Source organism: Frankliniella occidentalis, unplaced genomic scaffold (genome assembly GCF_000697945.3).
Source record: "Frankliniella occidentalis isolate FOCC.00 unplaced genomic scaffold, Focc_3.1 Scaffold18, whole genome shotgun sequence".
NCBI classification, from domain to species: domain Eukaryota; kingdom Metazoa; phylum Arthropoda; class Insecta; order Thysanoptera; family Thripidae; genus Frankliniella; species Frankliniella occidentalis.
In genome coordinates this window covers 472,131-490,985 of record NW_026267148.1, presented here as the reverse complement: position 1 = coordinate 490,985, position 18,855 = coordinate 472,131, and the positions used below count along the sequence as shown (strand labels likewise).

Here is an 18,855-nt window from a genome sequence, read left to right as displayed (position 1 = left end):
CGCACAAATAAGAGATATAAGCAATGAATTTAATGTTGTATTTTTGTGCGATGATCATCACAACACACTGGTATTCAAATACTGTGACGTCACATTCTATTGTCGGCCCTGCCTGCAACCCGAAGACCAAAGTAACGCTGGGCCGACTATTTATACTGTGAATTTTGTCGTCACATTGCTTAGAATATCATATGTCACATTCTTTACTCTTTACGTGACATCTCTCTGCCCTGGATCTGTGTAGTTAAACCGGGCAGATGCATGGGCTGCTTGCGGATCACTACCTTAGTTAATATTTGGCGTTTTGATGGAGGAAAATAAATGAGTTTACGGGCCCGTGCATGGGAGGCGTGCCTTTCCTCAAGACCTGTGTCACGTCGGTTCGGTTCGGCGCGCGTTCGAAGCCGAGGGCGCCAAATCGGAGCGTTGTGTTGGACCCCTTGATTCCATTATTCGCAGTAAAGAACCGTGGCAATTATTTTGAGCAGGCGGTGGTGGTGGATAGGGAAAGGGGGGAGGAGGGAGAAGGGAGAAGGAAGACTGGAGTGGTGAGGTGAGAAAGATAGAAAGATTGTTGGTGTAGTGCTACAAGTCATTTCTACCCAAAAATTGCTCTCGTTCTAATCTTATTTTTACACTGTTCACTTGACTTTGTCAATTTTATGAATTGTTAAAGGCGTACGTCGGGGATCAGCAAGATGTCTGCTCTCCGTTTGATTAGGCCTTTGGGCCGTCGTCTGCATTGTCAACCTTCAGGACAAATACTGCAATGTGTGAAATTCCCACGAGTTCTCTGTGCATTCATATCCAGCAAGGCCAACATGGGTGACTACAAACGACCTCCACCATTTCCTTACAAGGAAGTGGAGTACAACCGTTATTATCAGGTTTTCGACCGAACCGTGGACCGCTTCAATGAGAACACGAAGGTCTTGGTTGTTGATGGGCCCATTGCGGCTGGCAAGTCAACATTTGCCAAACAGCTTGCGGAAGAACTGGATATGTTATACTTCCCTGAAGCTGATCTTGACATGGAGTACATCAATGCCTATGGCTATGATCTTCGTAAGCTTAATCCTCGACTCCCTGTGAAAGCTCAGTTCACAGACATCAGGGACATCTCTCGCAACCCAAAGCACCCAAATGCTGGAGCTGTCCAAATGCAAATGCTACAGATACGATTCGAACAGTACATTGATGCCTTAGCTCATCTGTACAACACTGGTATTTATTTTGTTACGTGCCTTGTACGAGACAGTTCCTGAAAATTTATCTAAGACAATATGAAGATACTTTATCTTTATCTTAACAGGTCAGGGAGTTGTTCTGGACCGGTCGGTATACAGTGACTTTGTCTTCATGGAGGCAATGTTTGATGGAGGGTATATTTCTAAAGAGGGTGAGACTTTTTCAGTATTTACTACTTCAAGGACAACACTATCAATAGCAATGTTCTGAGATTGAAGCTCACATTTTTTGTCTTTTCCAGTTAAGAAGAATTATGATCACCATTTGGAGGGAATCAAAGTTCTTGCCAAGCGGCCTCACCTTGTTATTTATCTAGATGTGCCAGTTAAAACTGTGTTAGAAAGAATCAAGACAAGAAATCGTGATTGGGAAGTCAACTCTCCTTTGCTCACTGAGAAATACCTGACAAAAATGGAAAGAACCTACAAGCTTGAGTTCTTGAGAGACATGAAGTAAGTAAAATTTCTATAGTTTACATACTAGGGAATCATTAAATATTACATACTACCAAGTTCTAACTTGTATTGGTTTTCATGACAGTGTGAGCTCTGAAGTTCTTGTTTATGATTGGTCAAATTTCGGTGAAGTGGATGTTGTTGTTGAAGACATAGAACGACTGGATTTTACTGAAGATCCATATTCCGCTAAGTTTGAAGAATGGAAAATTGAACATGATAGAGAATTGGGTTACGAACGATATGGGTAAATATGCTCATGCATTTTGTTACAAGTTTCTTTCTGTCAATTTAGTTTTAAAATTCTGAGTTGTTACATACATGGTTTGTTCAATTTCAGTTATACATGTGAAAAAGATGTTATGCTTGAAAAAGTTGACCCCGGACATATAGTACCCGAGCTTTTGCTGTCTCATGAAGAGAATCTAATTTTAATGAAATTAAAAAATGAAGTTGTAAGTAAAACCTTAATATTTTTTCCTTGATAATGTTTTAGTTTGAATGTGATACATAACACCTTTAAACTATTTTTATTTCAGGGATGTGAATATGACCCAGGTTACAATCCTAATCAAGGAGACAGTGTACTATTTAAGTGGTAGTAGTTTGTTTGCATAAATTTTAAAGCTGCTGGTTCTGTGAACTTCAAGTGTATAATTCTGCCTTGTAAATAATAATTGTTAATTAAACATCTGGAATGTCATTTTAAAAGAACTTTGACCAATAGCTGCTGATCAAAGAAACAAATACACACCATTAATAGAAATAGCAAACTTTATTTGTTATCTCAAATAGGAGATGTGTCGTATCAATTCTCCTAATAACTCTTATAAAGCAAAACTTTCATGAATTCATGGAATATTGTTGATGATTATAATTTGAATTGAAATGTTAAGGATCTGTTAAAAATGAAAAAAAAGGAAAGAGACACAATGGTTAGATGCATTCACATACATTGGGCTGATAATGGACAAACTTTTATTATATTTCCAACTAGGTTTACCCAATTACTCACATATACACATTGTTAAATAATAGGGAAGAAATAATATTGCTAAACAATTCCTGATGATGGCAAATTGGCAGATTTGAGCAATTGCAGAAGAAAAGTTCAACAAATATTTATTTTTTTTAATTTGAAAGTTATGACTAGAGATGGAAGCACAAAATGTGCCTTTACACACCCTTCAAAAAAAGGGGGGGAATGACGCCTATCAATTGAATGAGATACATGAATGTAATCCCATTATTGAAATTGATCACATAGCATCTTTTATTTGTGTTTTGATGTAAGAAGAGGAGTACATTCCGCTGGCCTGTCCCCTGAATTCTGATGAGTTCCTGTTCCTGACCCTGATGCTGATCCTTGCCCCGAGGATGGTAAGGGACCCTCCTCTCTAATGCCAGCCATTTCATGGTGCGGCCTTTGCCATAGTGCTCGATTAGCACTCTCCCTTTCTTGGTATCCTCTTCTTCGAAGCTGGGGACAAAAAATATGTTATAATAGCTACAAAGGTAATAATGTAACAGGATAGGACAGGAGACTTACATGTCTATGGTGAACTTCATGAAGTAAGAGAGTGCTCAAACTCATATCGGTTGCAGTTAATTCTCCTTCAACTGGCTCTGAGCTAAACCCAGATCCTACTCCTGAGCCAAAGACAGATGCTCCCAATGAAATAGCTGGAGGAAGTCCTCTGGGAAGACTGAAAAACGGAATTAGAATAAATTTATCCTACAAGGCCCTTTAAATTTCATGGACTGTTCTTAAAAGAATTACCTTAACTGATATGGTCCTTCAGCTCTACTCAAGCCACCTCGCACAGCAACTGATGCTGCTTCACCAACTGACTGTGAAGCACTGGGAGACATAGGGGCTGGTATTTGACTGCCTCTTAGGAAACTTGTCAGCATAATACTAGCCTGTAAAAAGATAAAATAAAATAGATCTCAGTCATTAAAAGAGAGAGAACAAAAGAAATCTGGGAATAATGAACATTATTTCCATTTATTTTGTACCTCAGGGCCCAGGGATGAACCAGAGTGAAGTTGAGCTGCATAAGCAGAATAGGCAGCGAATGGAGCATACATTGGACCGCTTTCTCCTGCAGCATCCCTCTTGGCTTGGTGTCTAAATGCATCAACAAAACTCTCTGCATCTGGAGGAGGTTGCCAGTGTGGGTTGGTCATCGTGAAGTGCACCAAAGATAATTCGGTTTTCCCGTCTTCAGCCTTAAAACAAGAATGCAAAGGTTAGTGTCAACTGTGTTTGGTACTCATTCCATATCAGTACTGTTAAGGGTAGTACAGTAGGTTAATATTAGACTATGTTGGAAAATAAAGGTTTTACAACTTCACAAAATTGAGCTCTACAATCATACAGAACATTCTACTAAAACTAAATAAAGATAGAACACTAAAAATGTACGTATACATTATGATCTCAAGACCATTGCCAGAAAGTCTTTCTTAGATTATGAACAATAGAGTTATACTGCTGGAAAAAATCTATTTAGAATAGATACATCATAAACATATCAGGGCAGCTAGCTGCGTCCAAAAGCGTGAGTTTCTTGGGTGACAGCCCTATGCTGTTAGCATCAGGCGCGGATTAAGGGGGGGGGGCGATCGCCCCCCCCCCCCGTCGTCTCTAGAGAGCCGCCTGAAAGGTAGGCAATTTGCGACATAAACCCCCTGTATGTAGGCAACCGACAGTGCATCGCCCCCCCTGTCAGCCGGACCTTAATCCGCGCCTGGTTAGCATAGCTGAGGCACCCAAGACAACCAATGAATCTAGACACAGTTCAAAGCTCTATCTTCCAGTTAAATTAAGGAAACAACTACTGTATTTGAAAGAAAATAAACCTGTCAACTTTTTCAGATTTTAAATTATGAATAATGAAGGGCACATGAATACTTGTTCTTTATACATTAAAAACGAAAATGGGTAAGAAGGGTAACAAATATGTAAAATAAGTCAAAAGGACTGGTTTCTATGGAAATAATTTTTAATGATGCACCACTAACCTGAGTGTACTGATTAGAAGCACATGGTACTGCTTGTTCCCCAATACTAGTTGGCATGACATAGGCAGTTGTTTCAGATGGTCCAGCTGGCTTTTGAACCCCTGTGCCACTTGTTTGCCATGTTGGATTGCCATGACGTCTAACATCCATCTGGGCAAAAGAGCACACATCTCCAACTCCAACAACTTCTACCGTGAAATTACGATAGAAATCAACGAATTCCAGAGCTCTGGATCGTGTATGAAACCACAGCACATAGGGAGTCAGTATGGGAGATAATAATTCTTCAAAAAGATTGATCTGCACAAGGAACAAACTCTTAATATTGTGTTTCCACTAACTACGCCAACAATTAGTAAGATGTATGACTCCTTACCGCTCGATAGGGAAAGAGTTGAGAAAATTTATCTCGAACACTATTTTTATGAGCTCGTCCACGCCAATCATCAGGCAAATAATGAACATGTGCAAGAACTGCTGTCATGAGCGTTTCTGGACACCACACAACATTCTCATCAGGTATTAAAGCTCGGCATGCAGCAACTACAGCTGTCAAACTTGTGATGATAGTGAGCACATGCTCAACTGTCAAAGTATCTTCATCAATGAAACTCAATACTACTAAAACGGCAAGAAATGCTCCAGCTACAAACATGATGTTTTTGGCAATCACTGTCATTAATGGAGATGTGAAAATATTCATATATTTAGAGGCAGGACTGTATGCTCTGTTCAGACGTGCATTCAGTTCATGATCTAATTCATTGAAGTGTCGTAAATATAAACGACCATACTGTGACCAACACCTTAATCCAAGGCTACCTGGCTCACGCTTAATTATCTGCAAAGGAAAGTCTGAATGTATCATGGGTTCTGTTAAAGATCTTTTCTGATTTTTAAGATCCCATAAACAAATATTAAAATTATGAAAGTGAACAACATTACCTCAGCATAGGTGAAAAAACTGTACAGTATCTGCCAGAGTAATATGAGAGGACACAGCAAGAGATTTGCCAAAGCCAACCACATAATGTGCTTGCTCAATGCAGCAGCCAACTCATGACGTTTAGCAGCTTTTCGGTAGTCCTCTTTCAAGTGCCAGCTATTCTCAAAAGGCGCCCAGGGGCCCCCTATTGTTGGAGATTTAAGTTGAAGTTGAAAGTAACCAAACAAATTAAATAGCAAATGCAGAGGTTGTGAAAGAAATGTCAAAGAAAAATATCATAAATGATACTCACAAAACAGCAACAATTCAAGATTATATTTCAGACCATGGGTCAAGAAAACCACTTCACCAAGCAAAGGAACTTGCAGCCTTGGTGGTAAAAGTGATTTGTTCACCATTGCAACCATATAATTCTTGAACCTGTGAAAAGGTAACAGGTGAAGAATACCCAACCTGACACAAATGGGTTGTTTATTTCAAATGATAGTTATTTTACCTCAAAATACGATGGTAAATATCTAGTTCTGAGAGGTCCGTTTTGTGTATGCACATTTGTTGTTCTTTCTGTACTTCACGTACTCGTCTCTGAACTTCATGCCATGTTAAATTATCCAACTCATTCTGGAAAATAAACTTGCTGCAATAAATACTGGAATAACCAAAATAATAACATCTTTAGTTAAAATACTTACATCACTAATTTTAAGGGCAGTGTTAAAGAAGCATTTTATATCCCAAAATTGAAAAATGTGGCAAACAACTTTAAAAACTCGCAAGAACCAGAAAATTAGAGCAATACATAGACAAACCCAGGTGCTGAGACTGAAAGAACCAACACACTGAGCAGTTGGAATAACTGCATCTCCAAGAGATACTTTTGAGATATTTGTTTTTTTGTATGGATCCAATTTATCTCTGTAAAATAGTCAAGTTATTATAAATAACATCTTGCCAGTGGAATAAAGGCCAAAAACAGTGATACTTACTTGAACAAAATAGGGTAATCAACACAATTTAAAAGAAAAGTGGAAAATATCACAACAAAAACAAACTGAAAGAGTTCTAACACCTCTTGCAGCATCATACATGCAAATCCATGTTTCTGATGATAGTGGTACATTCGAGTAAAAAAGGCATCTAAATCTTCCATATGATTCCATCGAGCTGTAACAATATAAGTTTACTTAACCACACTAAAACTCTGTTTTTGATTGCAAAAAAACTGCTGTCCCAACATCATTGTTGTGATCTCAGAGACGATGAGGGTCACAAATTTAAGTAATTAAAGCATAAAATGATTAGCGGTGGGCTCACCTCTGCTACTCTCAGGTACCACATGAATCATAACTCCACTGTCATGAGGAGTTTCCTCTATGTCTCCTAACTCACTCCCAAAGGCCTGTAACGGTTGATAGCTTGCCTCCAACGTCGTAGTCATTTTGGATCCTGCAATAATAGAATTATATTAGAAATATAATAGTTTAATATAAAATTCGAATGAGGGAAACTAAAACTAGCTTAATTCAAATTTTCTGGTAAATCACCCTTTGTTCCAAAATTAGTAACTCTGAGGAAACCACACCGTACAGTAGTATAAAAGATTTTTATATTTATTGCATCAAACAACTAAATTTATGAAAGGAGAATGGTACAGAAAAATTACAAGTTGCATGTTAGTAACAAAGTTTTGTTTTGATTTTCAAAACAAAAATGATTTTGTTACAGGGCATCTTGATATCATCCACTTGTAACTTCAGACAAGGAAGAGGCACTCAATGTTTTAGAATACAAATTGGACAGATCACTTCACCCTTTGAAAATTAGGAATTGAACGAAATCGGTCAAAGAGTAGTACGCAGCGAGGCCGTAAATAAGTGCTCCCCATCACACAACGGCTGACAGCTGATTTTCGTAAACACAAAGTCTGCCACTAACCTTGAGACTATCGTGTTAACACAAAGACCCACCTCTCTTTTAAGATACAACGATTCAATTTGAAATTAGGAGATGCCTCTTGAGGCGCTGCAGCTACATTGTCGTGCTTTAGGGAGTTATCACCATCTTTTTGCAAAGATTGCTACTCAAAAATAAATTTCTGCTGAGTCTAGGATATCTTGTTATTTGTTTCGAACCTTCTTTCCCCCTCCCCTAGTCTTTCCCCCTCCCCTTTTGTGCACTTTCCTGTGGTTACACTGCCTTTAGATGAGGGATTGGTTATTCACACACCTCCCGGATAATGGCGCTGGAGGGGGATTACGGAGCTCCCTGACTTCGGTTCGCCTGCGCCTTCTAAACGCCCTGAAACAGGGTGAGGGGGTGGAGGGGGGGCAATTAGAAGGCGCAGGCGAATCGCAGTCAGGGAGCTCCGTAATCCCCCTCCCGCTTTTAAATTGAAATTTTAGTGTGAGTGACTTTTTGCTTTTTGGGAGTGCTGTTTGAATATATTTTGGAGGGGAGGCTGGATTCCTGATGTTATCTTAACCATTCTAACCGTCACAATAGCTAGCGTGAGATAGAACAAGCAGTGCACTCGAAAACAACCTCTCTTATTGATTCATCACTTGAGCAAAACCTAGCATTCTTTAGTATTGTAGTTTCCAAGCTGAAAGTGTGGACTAGATTACACCATATCAAGCACAAGATTCGCTCTTTCACCTCCATAAATGAAAGAGTAAACACGAAAAGAACAAGTGAAAAATAAATAATAAAAAATATCTACATCAACACTTCTGGTTGTTGAGATAGATAGATTACTGCCTTTATCTGTTTATCTCTTTGAATGGACACTGACTGGTGTTATTACTTGTTATTATAAACTTAGATGGTTGTGAATGAGGTAGGAAAACAATCATTTTAATGACTCAGGTAAATGATGTTATGTAATTGTATCACAATAAAAGATCCTTCGATGGCAGTGCTCAGTTACTTTTATTTAGCTAAGAAAACCAAAACGGAAGCACCAAGTACCAGACAGACTCAGAACCCTTCCGGACTATCATATCATGTATCTAACCCACATCAGATAATTAATAATAATTAATAAATATTCTGGAAGACAAAAGTTTTGATTTATTTTTTTTATTTTTTTGTAAAAAATTAAATGTGAAGCAGCAATGGGTTTTCCAACTCTGATATGCTATCTTGTTTGACAACCAGACCGAATATAACAGAGAGACTAATAACATTTCATCAATCCCATCAAAACAAAATCTGCTGAACTTCACTATTCAAACATGGAATTATACTTGGCACATTTTAAATATAATCTATTCCTAATATGTAACAGAAAAAAAAAGATAGTGGATCTTGTTTTACCACAACCAAGTAGGTACTAGCAAATTAAATTCTTCATGATACATCTAGTCTGCTCCAAAAAGGAGCAAGTTCCTATAATTATATCACAGGATAGGGAACAAGAATCAGTGCTTGTTCCATTTGCTCCTCCTAAATTGGATAACTGTTACAATTCACAACTAGATAGATAGATAGATATCAATTAACTAATGGCTGAAGGTCCATTAAAACATAACATACACAATGACATTACATCAACCGTTCAAAAATAAATAATTTAGTTTTATGCTACAACCCTTAACTACATAAAGAACAAATAGTATCACAAAAAAGATGAGAGATATCCACAAATATAGTGGTTAATGATCTTTTCAGGTCATACTGGTGAAAGCTTTAAAAATACAGCACAAATGTGACAATATTTATTTTTTTGTGCTCTGGGAAATAAAGCTTGCCCGTAAAATGGACTTGGAAGTAGTTTTGATGGTCTTCTTGACTTCACGCAAAATTAGACACATGACTGACTTGAAGTGCACAGGAAATTTTGAGGACGTACACATCATTTTACATTCAGAAATGCAGTACAAGAACAGGCAGTTTCAACCTTGTGAAAGAAGGTGTCCACCAATTAAGTGTCACAGTATAATTAACCTAACATATGCATTTTTCTTTGGCAACCTTTTTTTTACTGGAAAGGAACAAAGTCACAGTTTTTCAACTAGTAAAATGAACGAGGGAGAGGGGGGCTAAAATCATACACACATCATCATTGCAACACTTCTTAAGCAACGTAATGAGTACTAATATGTCACAAGATAAAATGGAAGCAATAGTTTTCAATATTCAGTTTAAAGAGAAACAGAAAATTTGGAATGGTCTACGTTTATGACAATTTCTAAGAATCATGGGTAAAACTCACAGCTAGAATGTCTGTTTTCTCTTTAGCAAGTGTTTTGCTAGAATAAGCTAACATCTGCAAAAATGCTTACAAGTACCCAGGTACAAGATTTGCAAACATTGTGCTGTAATTAAAGAGAAAAAACATGTTGTATCAGGAACTATACGGCTGAGGGACCAACCAATGCGCCCATGTACAAGATTTCCGCCCGCATGTCCAAACTACCACCTGGTCTAGAACTTTGACAAAATATCTAATAAATTACTGAAGAAACCGTTTCTAGTGTACAAAAAGAATACTTTTGAAAACTGAAAGTGAGGCATGCTATTGGGGGCAAAAGCACAGCTACACATAATCAAATAAGTTTTACAAAAAAGTATATAACATTTCAAGGTATAGTTGAAGAGAACAAATTAACATTTCCTAACAGCATCATAAATTAATTAACTAACCAACAATGACTATGTGACCATAAACAAAAGTATTAGACCTTAGAACAATATCTACCATATCCTAATATCTCTCTATACTAACATGCCTCAATCCGATTTTTTGTCTGGGTTCTTCACTCTTGTGCCAAGTAACTGTACATGAGTATCACGTATAAAATGAAAAACTCTCTGGTAAACAATGGAAAACAGTTTACCTAAGGGTACCATAGGGGATTCATACTCATTAGGGACTATACCATCAACCTGAAACACCATTCACATCAAATTTAATTTAACATCACCGAAAATAATTACATTTTTCACTCAAATCTAATAAAACATTAATATACTTACAGATGATTCAAAAAAGCTGAAAAGGGGAAACCATATACGAGTACGATTTGAATCCCTCATCATAAGTGAACGGTTGTTGGCTAGTGTATGGTAATACAGAAATAGCCTCGAGGTTATGTAGAATGCAATAAAGACATCAATGGAATAATGTTCATGTGCTGCCAGTATAAAGAAAATTCCAAACATATTAAGCATCCATGTAAATGTGTGAACGAAGTACATGTGGCGAGGAGTATCTGTGGAAGCAAAATTTCACATATTAGAACATAGAATGAGAAACCATTTAGCTGCATTCATAATTAAGAGACTCACATTCTGTAATGAAAAAGTTCAACATAGTTAGTGCTACAGTATGTCCACTAAACATGTAGTCACCACATGTTCTAACGCCTTGAATGGACATGCCAGCTCCACGCCAAATTATGTAAGCTCTTTGGATCTTCCGAGACAGTGATGTATACATTTCTTCTGTAAACAATGTAAAATAGGGATACACGTTTATAAAATTTTAGTTCTTACAGATGAAAGAACCATTGTGTAAAATAAGTATGTAATATGTCATAAACTTATCTTTGCCAGTCCTCATCAACACTAGGATTGCATTGCAAGTGTGTACCAGGCACAGAAAGTGATGTAATGAGCATTGTGACACAACGAAGTAAAAATACAGTGCCAGATAGGCAAAAGAAGCGGCGGAGTAAAATGAACCTGCAATAGTGCAAATTGTTGGTAAAAAGTTGAATACAATCCATTTTTACCGTTAAATCTCTTACCTGTGCTTATGGAAGGTTAAAACTCCAAGCCACACAATGAGTAATAGTGTGCCAGTGAGTTCACACATACTAAATGCCCAAGGTATGGTAGGAACATTGTCTAGAAATATATCTGGAAGGGGAGGATATTTTTTCATATCTGGGACTCTATCATGAACAACTACCATAACAAATGCTGTGATCCATGTCACAACAAACAAGTAAAATAAGCTAAGAAGTGTTTTGCCTATCTCAGGAGGTAGGCCATGATTCTCAACTTCAGAGTCACTTGGAAAATGAGAGCCAGTTCGCTCCAAAATTTCTGAAAGTGATGGGTCTTTGCTCTGCAAATTGTAGGATTTTCATTAGATTAGATTACTAAAATTAAGATGAAATAAGTAAGATTAGGTCAAACAGATGATATGCATACAATTAATCTCTCTTTGATTGAACGTAGAGAACAAAGAGGATAACATCCAGTAGTTCCTTTAGGAAATTGGAAAAGTTCGCTTAAATCATAACCCATTTGAACAATGGCATTACTATGTTCCAGTTGAAGCTGTCTTATTGACAAACTTAGCCGCTTCAAATCCCCTAAAGCCTGTCGGGAGAAAGTAATGAAACAAAAAGAGTAATGAAAAAGACGTTGGCATGGCCTCAATTTCATAATTTTACTGAGCCCGACCTGTATTCCAAGTGAAGAAGACCGAAGATCAGATTCTGTCAGGAGCAATAAAGCTTTACCATCAATTGCATGCTGATCACAAAATAGATATGAGAATTTACTGTGATTATTTTCCTTGAGCCATTCTTTGACATGTTCACCTGTCCATTGAACTGGTGATATTTCTTTGAAGTCCATTTTATGATAAGTGCTATCTGTAAACAAGTTTGAAATCAAAGATTACAAGTCGAGAAACAAAACACTGTAATTGTGGATAGTCTCATGAGGTGAGGCAACTCACCTCACCTGAGGTAAGTACCCAACTTGGCAAGCCAATCACAGCCCTAAAAACTCTAAGGTGAGGTGTACCTCATGAGACTAAATCCACAATTAAAGCCACAAAATCATTTTAAATGCAAAAATCTCACACACAAAATAGATGCCCAGCAATTAAATCAAAACAACATCACATGCAACAATGCAGCTTTAAACCTTAAGTTTCAAAACAGATAAAAAAGCTTTTCATGAACATTTTCTGTATGACATTGGTTTGTTTGACTATAAAAGGGCATAAAAAGACCCCATGCAGGTTAGATATGACGCTTCTCACAAAACTGAGTACATTCTCTTAGCTTCAAACTTACAATTCCATATGACTAGGGAGCAAGGAACCAAAAAAATGGGGAAGTTTCCTTACGGGACTTTGATAAAATCTGACTTGGTTGCATTTAGTTTTCCTGCTGCAGCAAGCCACTGGCTCCTGTTGCTTTAAACCCTCTTGAGGGCACGCGTAGACGGGGACAGCCCTTGGTGGTTCTACTGCTGATAAATGAGATAACTGTCAATATCTTCGTTCTCTACTCAGAATCTTAAAAAGTTGCCATGAACACAAGATAGACAAAGATAGCAAAGATAGCAAAGGTCCAGCTGTACAACGATCATCACCATGTAAACAAGTGGTGTAGAAAGATAAAGCACGATATGGAAAACCTACACCTCGCCACACCCCACTGAAGGTGGGTGGTCCATACCAAAGTTTTGTGAGGATCAACTATATAAGAGCAGCGGACACTTGCAGTCCTGCCAAAACTCAAACACAAAGAAAATCAAAGAAAAGAGCTGGACCGGGGTGTTGGTAGTCTGTAAAGGCGCCTCAAGCAAGACAAATCAAATAAATTCCAACTACGAGTCTCGAAAAGTGCTTAAATTGATGCTTGAAATTTTTGTGTTGTGTTTTTCTCATCATTAAAACGAAAAGTTGGGCCCTGGAACATCAAAACACTGTGCAATGCTATAACGCCAACTTCTGTTAGCAGTTCCAGATGAGCATTGAAAATATGAGGAGATAAAGGTTAAGCTTTCCTTGATTCTTACATTCTTGAAACCTTTTTACCAGTTATTTTTATCATTAATCTTTTTACTATGGATACTACTACTTACTGTAAGTACTAAATCAGGTTTTAGTTGTTTAATTAAATAGATTAGTCTTATTTATAATATGCCATATTTTAAAAGCATTAAAAATTTATGTTTGATATTTTTCAGTTGTGGTGAAGCAACTTTTGTATTATTATTGATAAGAATGAGTGGGTTTCCGACTTCTGGACGTGGTGGCCGAGCCCGCGGTCGAGGATATGGTGGTGGACAGTGGAGAGGTAGGGGGAACAATTGGAGAGGAAGAGGAAGTAGAGGAGGCAGAGGTGGATGGCGAGGTAACTCAAGTTTTGTTGGATCGTTTACAAAAGATAATTTATGTCATTTCACTTTTCTTTTCCTTTTATGATCCTCTTCTAGGAGCTCAGAGTCAAGGTGCTGGCAACACCAACAGTCATAATAATTCCAATAATGACAGTTTTCAAATAGTAGCTCAGAACTCTCAATCATCACAGCAAAGAATAACATCCCTATTTGACATTGTACCTGGCCCTTACAGAGGCTGGAAGTTATATTTTCATCTGGAAGGTATTTTAAATTGTGTATTGGTGTGAATTGTACTTCATTACGAAACTTGCCTGTGAATATTTTCATTTTTAAAGGGTATGCAGAAGGATCAACGACAGTTAAAAAAATTAAAGCAGTAGAAACATTTATCAAAAAGCACCGTCGAATGTATCCTCCAACCGAAGTTGAAGAGAGGCGATCGTATGCCCTTGATATTAAACTAATATCTTCTGATGAGAACTTTAAAACTGAGTGGCCCACTTTCAAAGATGATCTTGAAGATGAGCCAGAACATAGCATAGGCTGCTTGGGGCTCGGAATGCATCAGGTCATTAAAACAAATAATGTATGTCTGTTATGAGTCCACTTTGGTGTGCATTACTGACCGGTCTCATTTTCTAAACTTTGTAGGTGGTTTTGTTAGCTTTGGAAGAAGAAGCACGTGCTCAACTGACCGATCTTGAGAGAGCTCAACTACCCCCCCACAATCTTGCTGCCATTCGAGCAAGGATTCTAAATCATGAACCAGTTCTACAGCTAAAAACTTTAAAATCAAACTATTTTGGTGAGTACATATGTCATTTATTTCTTATTTTTATTAGAAACATTACTTAAAACCTTCTTTCTCTACAAGGTAAACTTGTTTCTGTGCGGGGGACTGTTATTCGTGTTGGTAATTTAAAATTGTCATGTGTTTGGATGGCATTTTCCTGCAATACGTGCAGTAGTATTCAGTGTGTACGACAACCTCAAGGAAAGTATACTTTGCCTACAAAATGTAGTTCTGATGGTTGTCGGGCTCGTTCCTTTGCTCCAAAGCATGCCTCTCCTTTTACTCAAACTGTAAACTATCAATCAATCCGGCTTCAAGAAATTTCTGACGATGAACATAGAGAAGGTGGCCGAGTACCAAGAAGTGTAGAGGTAGAGCTCATGGAGGACCTGGTGGACTCGTGTGCGCCGGGTGACGTTGTCACTGTAACAGGTATTATAAGAGTAAGTATTACCATTATTAGGTTGGAGATAAGAAATATTCTTCCACAATACCCATTTTGTTTTCTTGTGTATATAGGTTCATAATACAGAGGAATCTTCTAATAAGCAGAAAAATTCCAGTATGTTTCTACTTTACATTGAAGCTGCATCTATAATGAACAACAAAAAAAATTCTGCAGGTGGAAAAAGTTCAGTTGGGGTTGAGTTTAACTTGAAGGATTATTATGCAATACAAGTAAGAGCTATTCTCCTTTTTTTTTTAAATCCAATTTCTCTTGTTTATTTATATGTCTTATTAATTATTAAGAATCTAAGTATCTATCTATTATCAGGAAATACATGCCGAACCAGCACTGTTCCGTCTTCTTGTAAACTCACTTTGTCCCATGATTTTTGGACATGAGATTGTAAAGGCAGGCCTTCTTCTTGCGTTGATAGGGGGAGCGCAGTTTGCAGGACGTGATAGTAGAAGTGACTCTCATATTTTGGTTGTTGGTGATCCAGGCCTTGGGAAATCTCAAATGCTGCAGGCATGTGCTAGCGTTGCTCCTAGAGGTAACTAATTCCACCTCCTCTACCTGTTGAGAAAGTTCTTCAATTAAAAGTGATACTTTATGGCTCTTTTTGTACAGGTGTTTATGTTTGTGGCAATACCAGCACTACATCCGGTTTGACTGTAACCCTTTCAAGAGAAAGCGGTGGAGATTATGCTCTGGAGGCTGGTGCCTTAGTCCTTGCTGATCAAGGCAGTTGCTGTATTGATGAATTCGACAAAATGTCCACTCAACATCAAGTATGGTTACATGCATTGTATACTTAGGAAATGTTTGCTGTAGGAATTTTGAAGTAGTGTTGTGAGCTTGGAATATTTCTATCTCAGGCCCTGTTAGAAGCAATGGAACAGCAAAGTATTTCTATTGCCAAGGCTGGTGTCGTTTGTTCTTTACCAGCAAGAACCTCAATCTTAGCTGCAGCCAATCCAGTTAGTGGCCATTACAACAGAGCTAAAACTGTGTCTGAAAACCTTCGTATGGGCCAAGCTTTACTTTCTAGATTTGATCTTGTTTTTATTCTAATGGATCAGCCAAATGAAGTGAGAATTTTGAATAACTTCTACCTTATGTACATTTGATTCCCAGCCACCATAATTCAATATCTGTTATTTTTCAGCACCTTGATAATCTTCTCTCTGAGCATGTAATGGCTCTTCACTCTGGTTTTGGTTCTCGGGGTAGTGTTAGCGGTGCCTCATCTAGTCAGTCTAAAACAAATGTTGCTGGAGATGGAGAGGTACCATTAAGGTAGTTAATGCCACACCATCACTTGGAACTATTTAGTGAAGGGAAAACTAGTAAGAAACATTATGTCATGAAACTTCTGCATTTCAAGAAATTTAGTGTGGCATGACCACTATATTGACATACACTCCCATCTGAAATAATTGGGATTAATTACTGCGGTGCCATAGCATTGTGCACAAAGATCCAACTTTATGTGTTGAACAAAACTCTCTCATTTAATCAATAATCTTTTTCTGTTTTAAAAAAATTGCAGTGAGCGCCTAAGATTGTACGCCAATGAAACTTTTGACCCAATTCCACACCAGTTACTTCGGAAGTATATTGCCTATGCACGGAAATATGTCAATCCTACTCTTTCTGAAGATGCAAGCGCTGTTCTCAAGCAATTTTACCTAGACTTGAGGAAGAAACACCACACTGCTGACTCTGCTCCTGTAACAACAAGGCAACTCGAATCACTAATTAGATTGACTGAGGTACCTTGGGATTTTACTGTGTTATTAACCCGTGGTTTTCTAAAACTTCTAAACAATTTCTGAAAACTATTATTATTACTTTTTTAGGCCAGAGCTAAGTTGGAGCTTCGTGAAAAGGCCACTTATCAAGATGCCTTGGATGTAGTGGAAATATTTCGTTCTAGCTTAGTTGACTCATTTGCTGATGAACTAGGTACACTTGATTTTAATCGCTCTCAAAATGGATCTGGCATGAGTAGCAGAAACAAGGTAAATATTTATGTCTATGTTTTGTTAACTACTTGGTGAATTTTCTCTAATCTGACACGTGAACGCAGGCTAAAAAATTCATTGCTGTATTGCAACGTCGTTCTGAACTGCAATCAAAATCTTTGTTCTCTGCTGCTGAAATGCGTGAAGTAGCTCAAACTTGTGGTGTCATGGGTGCAGATTTTTTTGACTTTGTTAATACTCTGAATACACAAGGATTTCTTCTTAAGAAAGGAAATCAGACATATCAGTTAGTTTCAGCTGGTCATTAATATAAAATGCAATCTTCATGCAACTGGTATTTTATTCTAGTTTTACCATTTTTTAAATGTTATTTCATTAATGAGGGTGCTCTATTTTTATTTTATTTTTGTTCTATTTTTCAACTACTCCCATAGATATATTTTGATAAAAGGCATTAAAATAATTTTCTTGAAATATATTTGATTCTTTTATTACAAAAATGTACAAATCACTATTATTTTACCTTTGATGTTCAAAATTTACATAAACCTTACATATCAATATCTTAATTTATCCACAGCCATTTAAATATTAGCAGAACCTCCAGTGCATAATCTTAGTTTGATTTGGAACCCCCTGTGCTGAAAGAGTTGCTAGGCACATCATTTTGTGTTAATTGAGATTTTGGTACAGAAAAGGCTGAAATTGTAGATCGGGGCAAATGAGAGGGAGCTGGAGACTTTGCCATTTGTGTTGTCAGTCCAGAATTGTGTGGAGAACTGTTTGTAGATTTACCATCGCCATCTCTTCTCTCCCTAGCTCTTCTGTTTTGAAACCAAATTTTGACCTGTAACAAAAAATAATCTAATTTATTGAAAACATCTCTGCAATAAGCTTACACTTTTAATTGTGGAAGCAGCCAAACATTTTGTGTACTGGAGACTTCCAGCTAGCCCTGATTACCCCCTGAAAAAGTAGGCAATTATTTATGCTACTGGACCCCTGCGTGCGGGCAATCCACTGCACATCGCCTCGGTAAAGCCCGGGCATCGTATCAATTTTGTCAGTGTAATCTCCTTGATGCACACTCAAAACAAAAAAACAACAACTGTAATTTCCCTTGACATAATGTTAGAATTTATCTGAATTCAGTTTAGGGCAATTTATTCAAGGAATCGGTTTGTTGTATAAATCATCAAGTGCGTCTCCTGCACCTAAATGATTACGAACTTTCGTTGAACGCCGCGAAAAGTCTAGTGCCACTAGACTAGAAAAGCCCTTAGACTTCCCCGCCCCTTTGTCAAAGCTTCCTCCGGCCCTTCCGCCGCGCTGGGGCAGAAACTGGACAGTAGGGAAGGGCGGAGCACGGTCGAACGAGCAAGACACCAGGACACACCAGGACCAGGAACCTGGAGGAGCCAGGCGCGCCTGTAGAGGCGGCACGCCACCTCACAAGGGCTGCACCACTCACCCAATCACCGCTCATTGATTCTTCAACGACGTCATAATTTAACAGAGTATCTCATTTCGGCGGCACAGAGCGGTGTGGCGGTATGGGCGCACCGCGGGGACTATCAAGTTTCAGCCCCAAAAGAAAGGCTTTGGAAAGAGAGGGGGAGGGGGACACTCAGAGACACCGGCACCTCCGCTACTTGATCAGGAATGAAAAAAACGAAAATAAAAGTGGGGACGACACATTTTGGCTTGGCTGTCGTGATACTCTCGCTCACCCCATGCGTCACAGCGATCTCACATCACCACTCGATTTGGAACTTTCTAGGGGGATTGCCGAACTATCACGCACCATCACAATCTAAATTACAATGAAGAAACTTGACTTTACCTGTGCCGTTGTTTTT

At 38.1% G+C, this 18,855-nt stretch overlaps 4 protein-coding genes across 8 annotated transcripts; 2 read left to right on the top strand and 2 right to left on the bottom strand.

The window, feature by feature from the left end:
* Nucleotides 1-450: 450 nt before the first annotated feature.
* Nucleotides 451-2,392, top strand: LOC113211368 (NADH dehydrogenase [ubiquinone] 1 alpha subcomplex subunit 10, mitochondrial). 3 transcript variants are annotated; one of them, XM_026429727.2, is made up of 7 exons: nucleotides 451-553; nucleotides 677-1,224; nucleotides 1,313-1,399; nucleotides 1,490-1,700; nucleotides 1,789-1,950; nucleotides 2,044-2,158; nucleotides 2,243-2,392. In XM_026429727.2, the coding sequence occupies exons 2-7, from the start codon at nucleotides 699-701 to the stop codon at nucleotides 2,303-2,305; spliced, it is 1,164 nt and encodes a 387-aa protein (XP_026285512.1). In that variant the 5' UTR covers nucleotides 451-553; nucleotides 677-698; the 3' UTR covers nucleotides 2,306-2,392. The 3 variants fall into 3 exon arrangements, with proteins under 3 accessions (XP_026285512.1, XP_052120298.1, XP_052120299.1); XM_052264338.1 differs by having other exon boundaries at nucleotides 549-573; XM_052264339.1 differs by lacking the exon at nucleotides 451-553 and adding an exon at nucleotides 562-579.
* Nucleotides 2,393-2,459: 67 nt separating this feature from the next.
* LOC113211384 (autophagy-related protein 9A) lies at nucleotides 2,460-7,835 on the bottom strand. Of its 2 annotated transcripts, none has more exons than XM_052264336.1 (13): nucleotides 7,612-7,835; nucleotides 6,991-7,122; nucleotides 6,663-6,840; nucleotides 6,369-6,591; nucleotides 6,173-6,297; nucleotides 5,969-6,096; nucleotides 5,676-5,860; nucleotides 5,107-5,571; nucleotides 4,731-5,030; nucleotides 3,723-3,935; nucleotides 3,484-3,626; nucleotides 3,253-3,409; nucleotides 2,460-3,183 (listed from the first exon to the last, which is right to left on the bottom strand). In XM_052264336.1, exons 2-13 carry the CDS (start codon nucleotides 7,112-7,114, stop codon nucleotides 2,977-2,979), a joined length of 2,448 nt encoding a protein of 815 aa, XP_052120296.1. In that variant the 5' UTR covers nucleotides 7,115-7,122; nucleotides 7,612-7,835; the 3' UTR covers nucleotides 2,460-2,976. The 2 variants fall into 2 exon arrangements, with proteins under 2 accessions (XP_052120296.1, XP_052120295.1); XM_052264335.1 differs by having other exon boundaries at nucleotides 7,644-7,835.
* A 750-nt stretch (nucleotides 7,836-8,585) lies between these two features.
* On the bottom strand, nucleotides 8,586-13,034 carry LOC113211374 (sphingomyelin synthase-related protein 1). 2 transcript variants are annotated; one of them, XM_026429733.2, is made up of 8 exons: nucleotides 12,767-13,034; nucleotides 12,091-12,284; nucleotides 11,836-12,006; nucleotides 11,427-11,749; nucleotides 11,224-11,361; nucleotides 10,966-11,132; nucleotides 10,654-10,889; nucleotides 8,586-10,563 (listed from the first exon to the last, which is right to left on the bottom strand). In XM_026429733.2, exons 1-8 carry the CDS (start codon nucleotides 12,795-12,797, stop codon nucleotides 10,408-10,410), a joined length of 1,416 nt encoding a protein of 471 aa, XP_026285518.1. In that variant the 5' UTR covers nucleotides 12,798-13,034; the 3' UTR covers nucleotides 8,586-10,407. The 2 variants fall into 2 exon arrangements, with proteins under 2 accessions (XP_026285518.1, XP_026285519.1); XM_026429734.2 differs by having other exon boundaries at nucleotides 12,714-13,033.
* A 164-nt stretch (nucleotides 13,035-13,198) lies between these two features.
* Nucleotides 13,199-17,474, top strand: LOC113211377 (DNA helicase MCM8). The gene is made up of 14 exons (XM_026429739.2): nucleotides 13,199-13,510; nucleotides 13,615-13,781; nucleotides 13,864-14,031; nucleotides 14,106-14,338; nucleotides 14,422-14,575; nucleotides 14,645-15,006; nucleotides 15,083-15,241; nucleotides 15,339-15,561; nucleotides 15,639-15,799; nucleotides 15,887-16,099; nucleotides 16,177-16,307; nucleotides 16,561-16,783; nucleotides 16,871-17,032; nucleotides 17,101-17,474. Exons 2-14 carry the CDS (start codon nucleotides 13,652-13,654, stop codon nucleotides 17,302-17,304), a joined length of 2,523 nt encoding a protein of 840 aa, XP_026285524.1. The 5' UTR covers nucleotides 13,199-13,510; nucleotides 13,615-13,651; the 3' UTR covers nucleotides 17,305-17,474.
* Nucleotides 17,475-18,855: the final 1,381 nt, after the last annotated feature.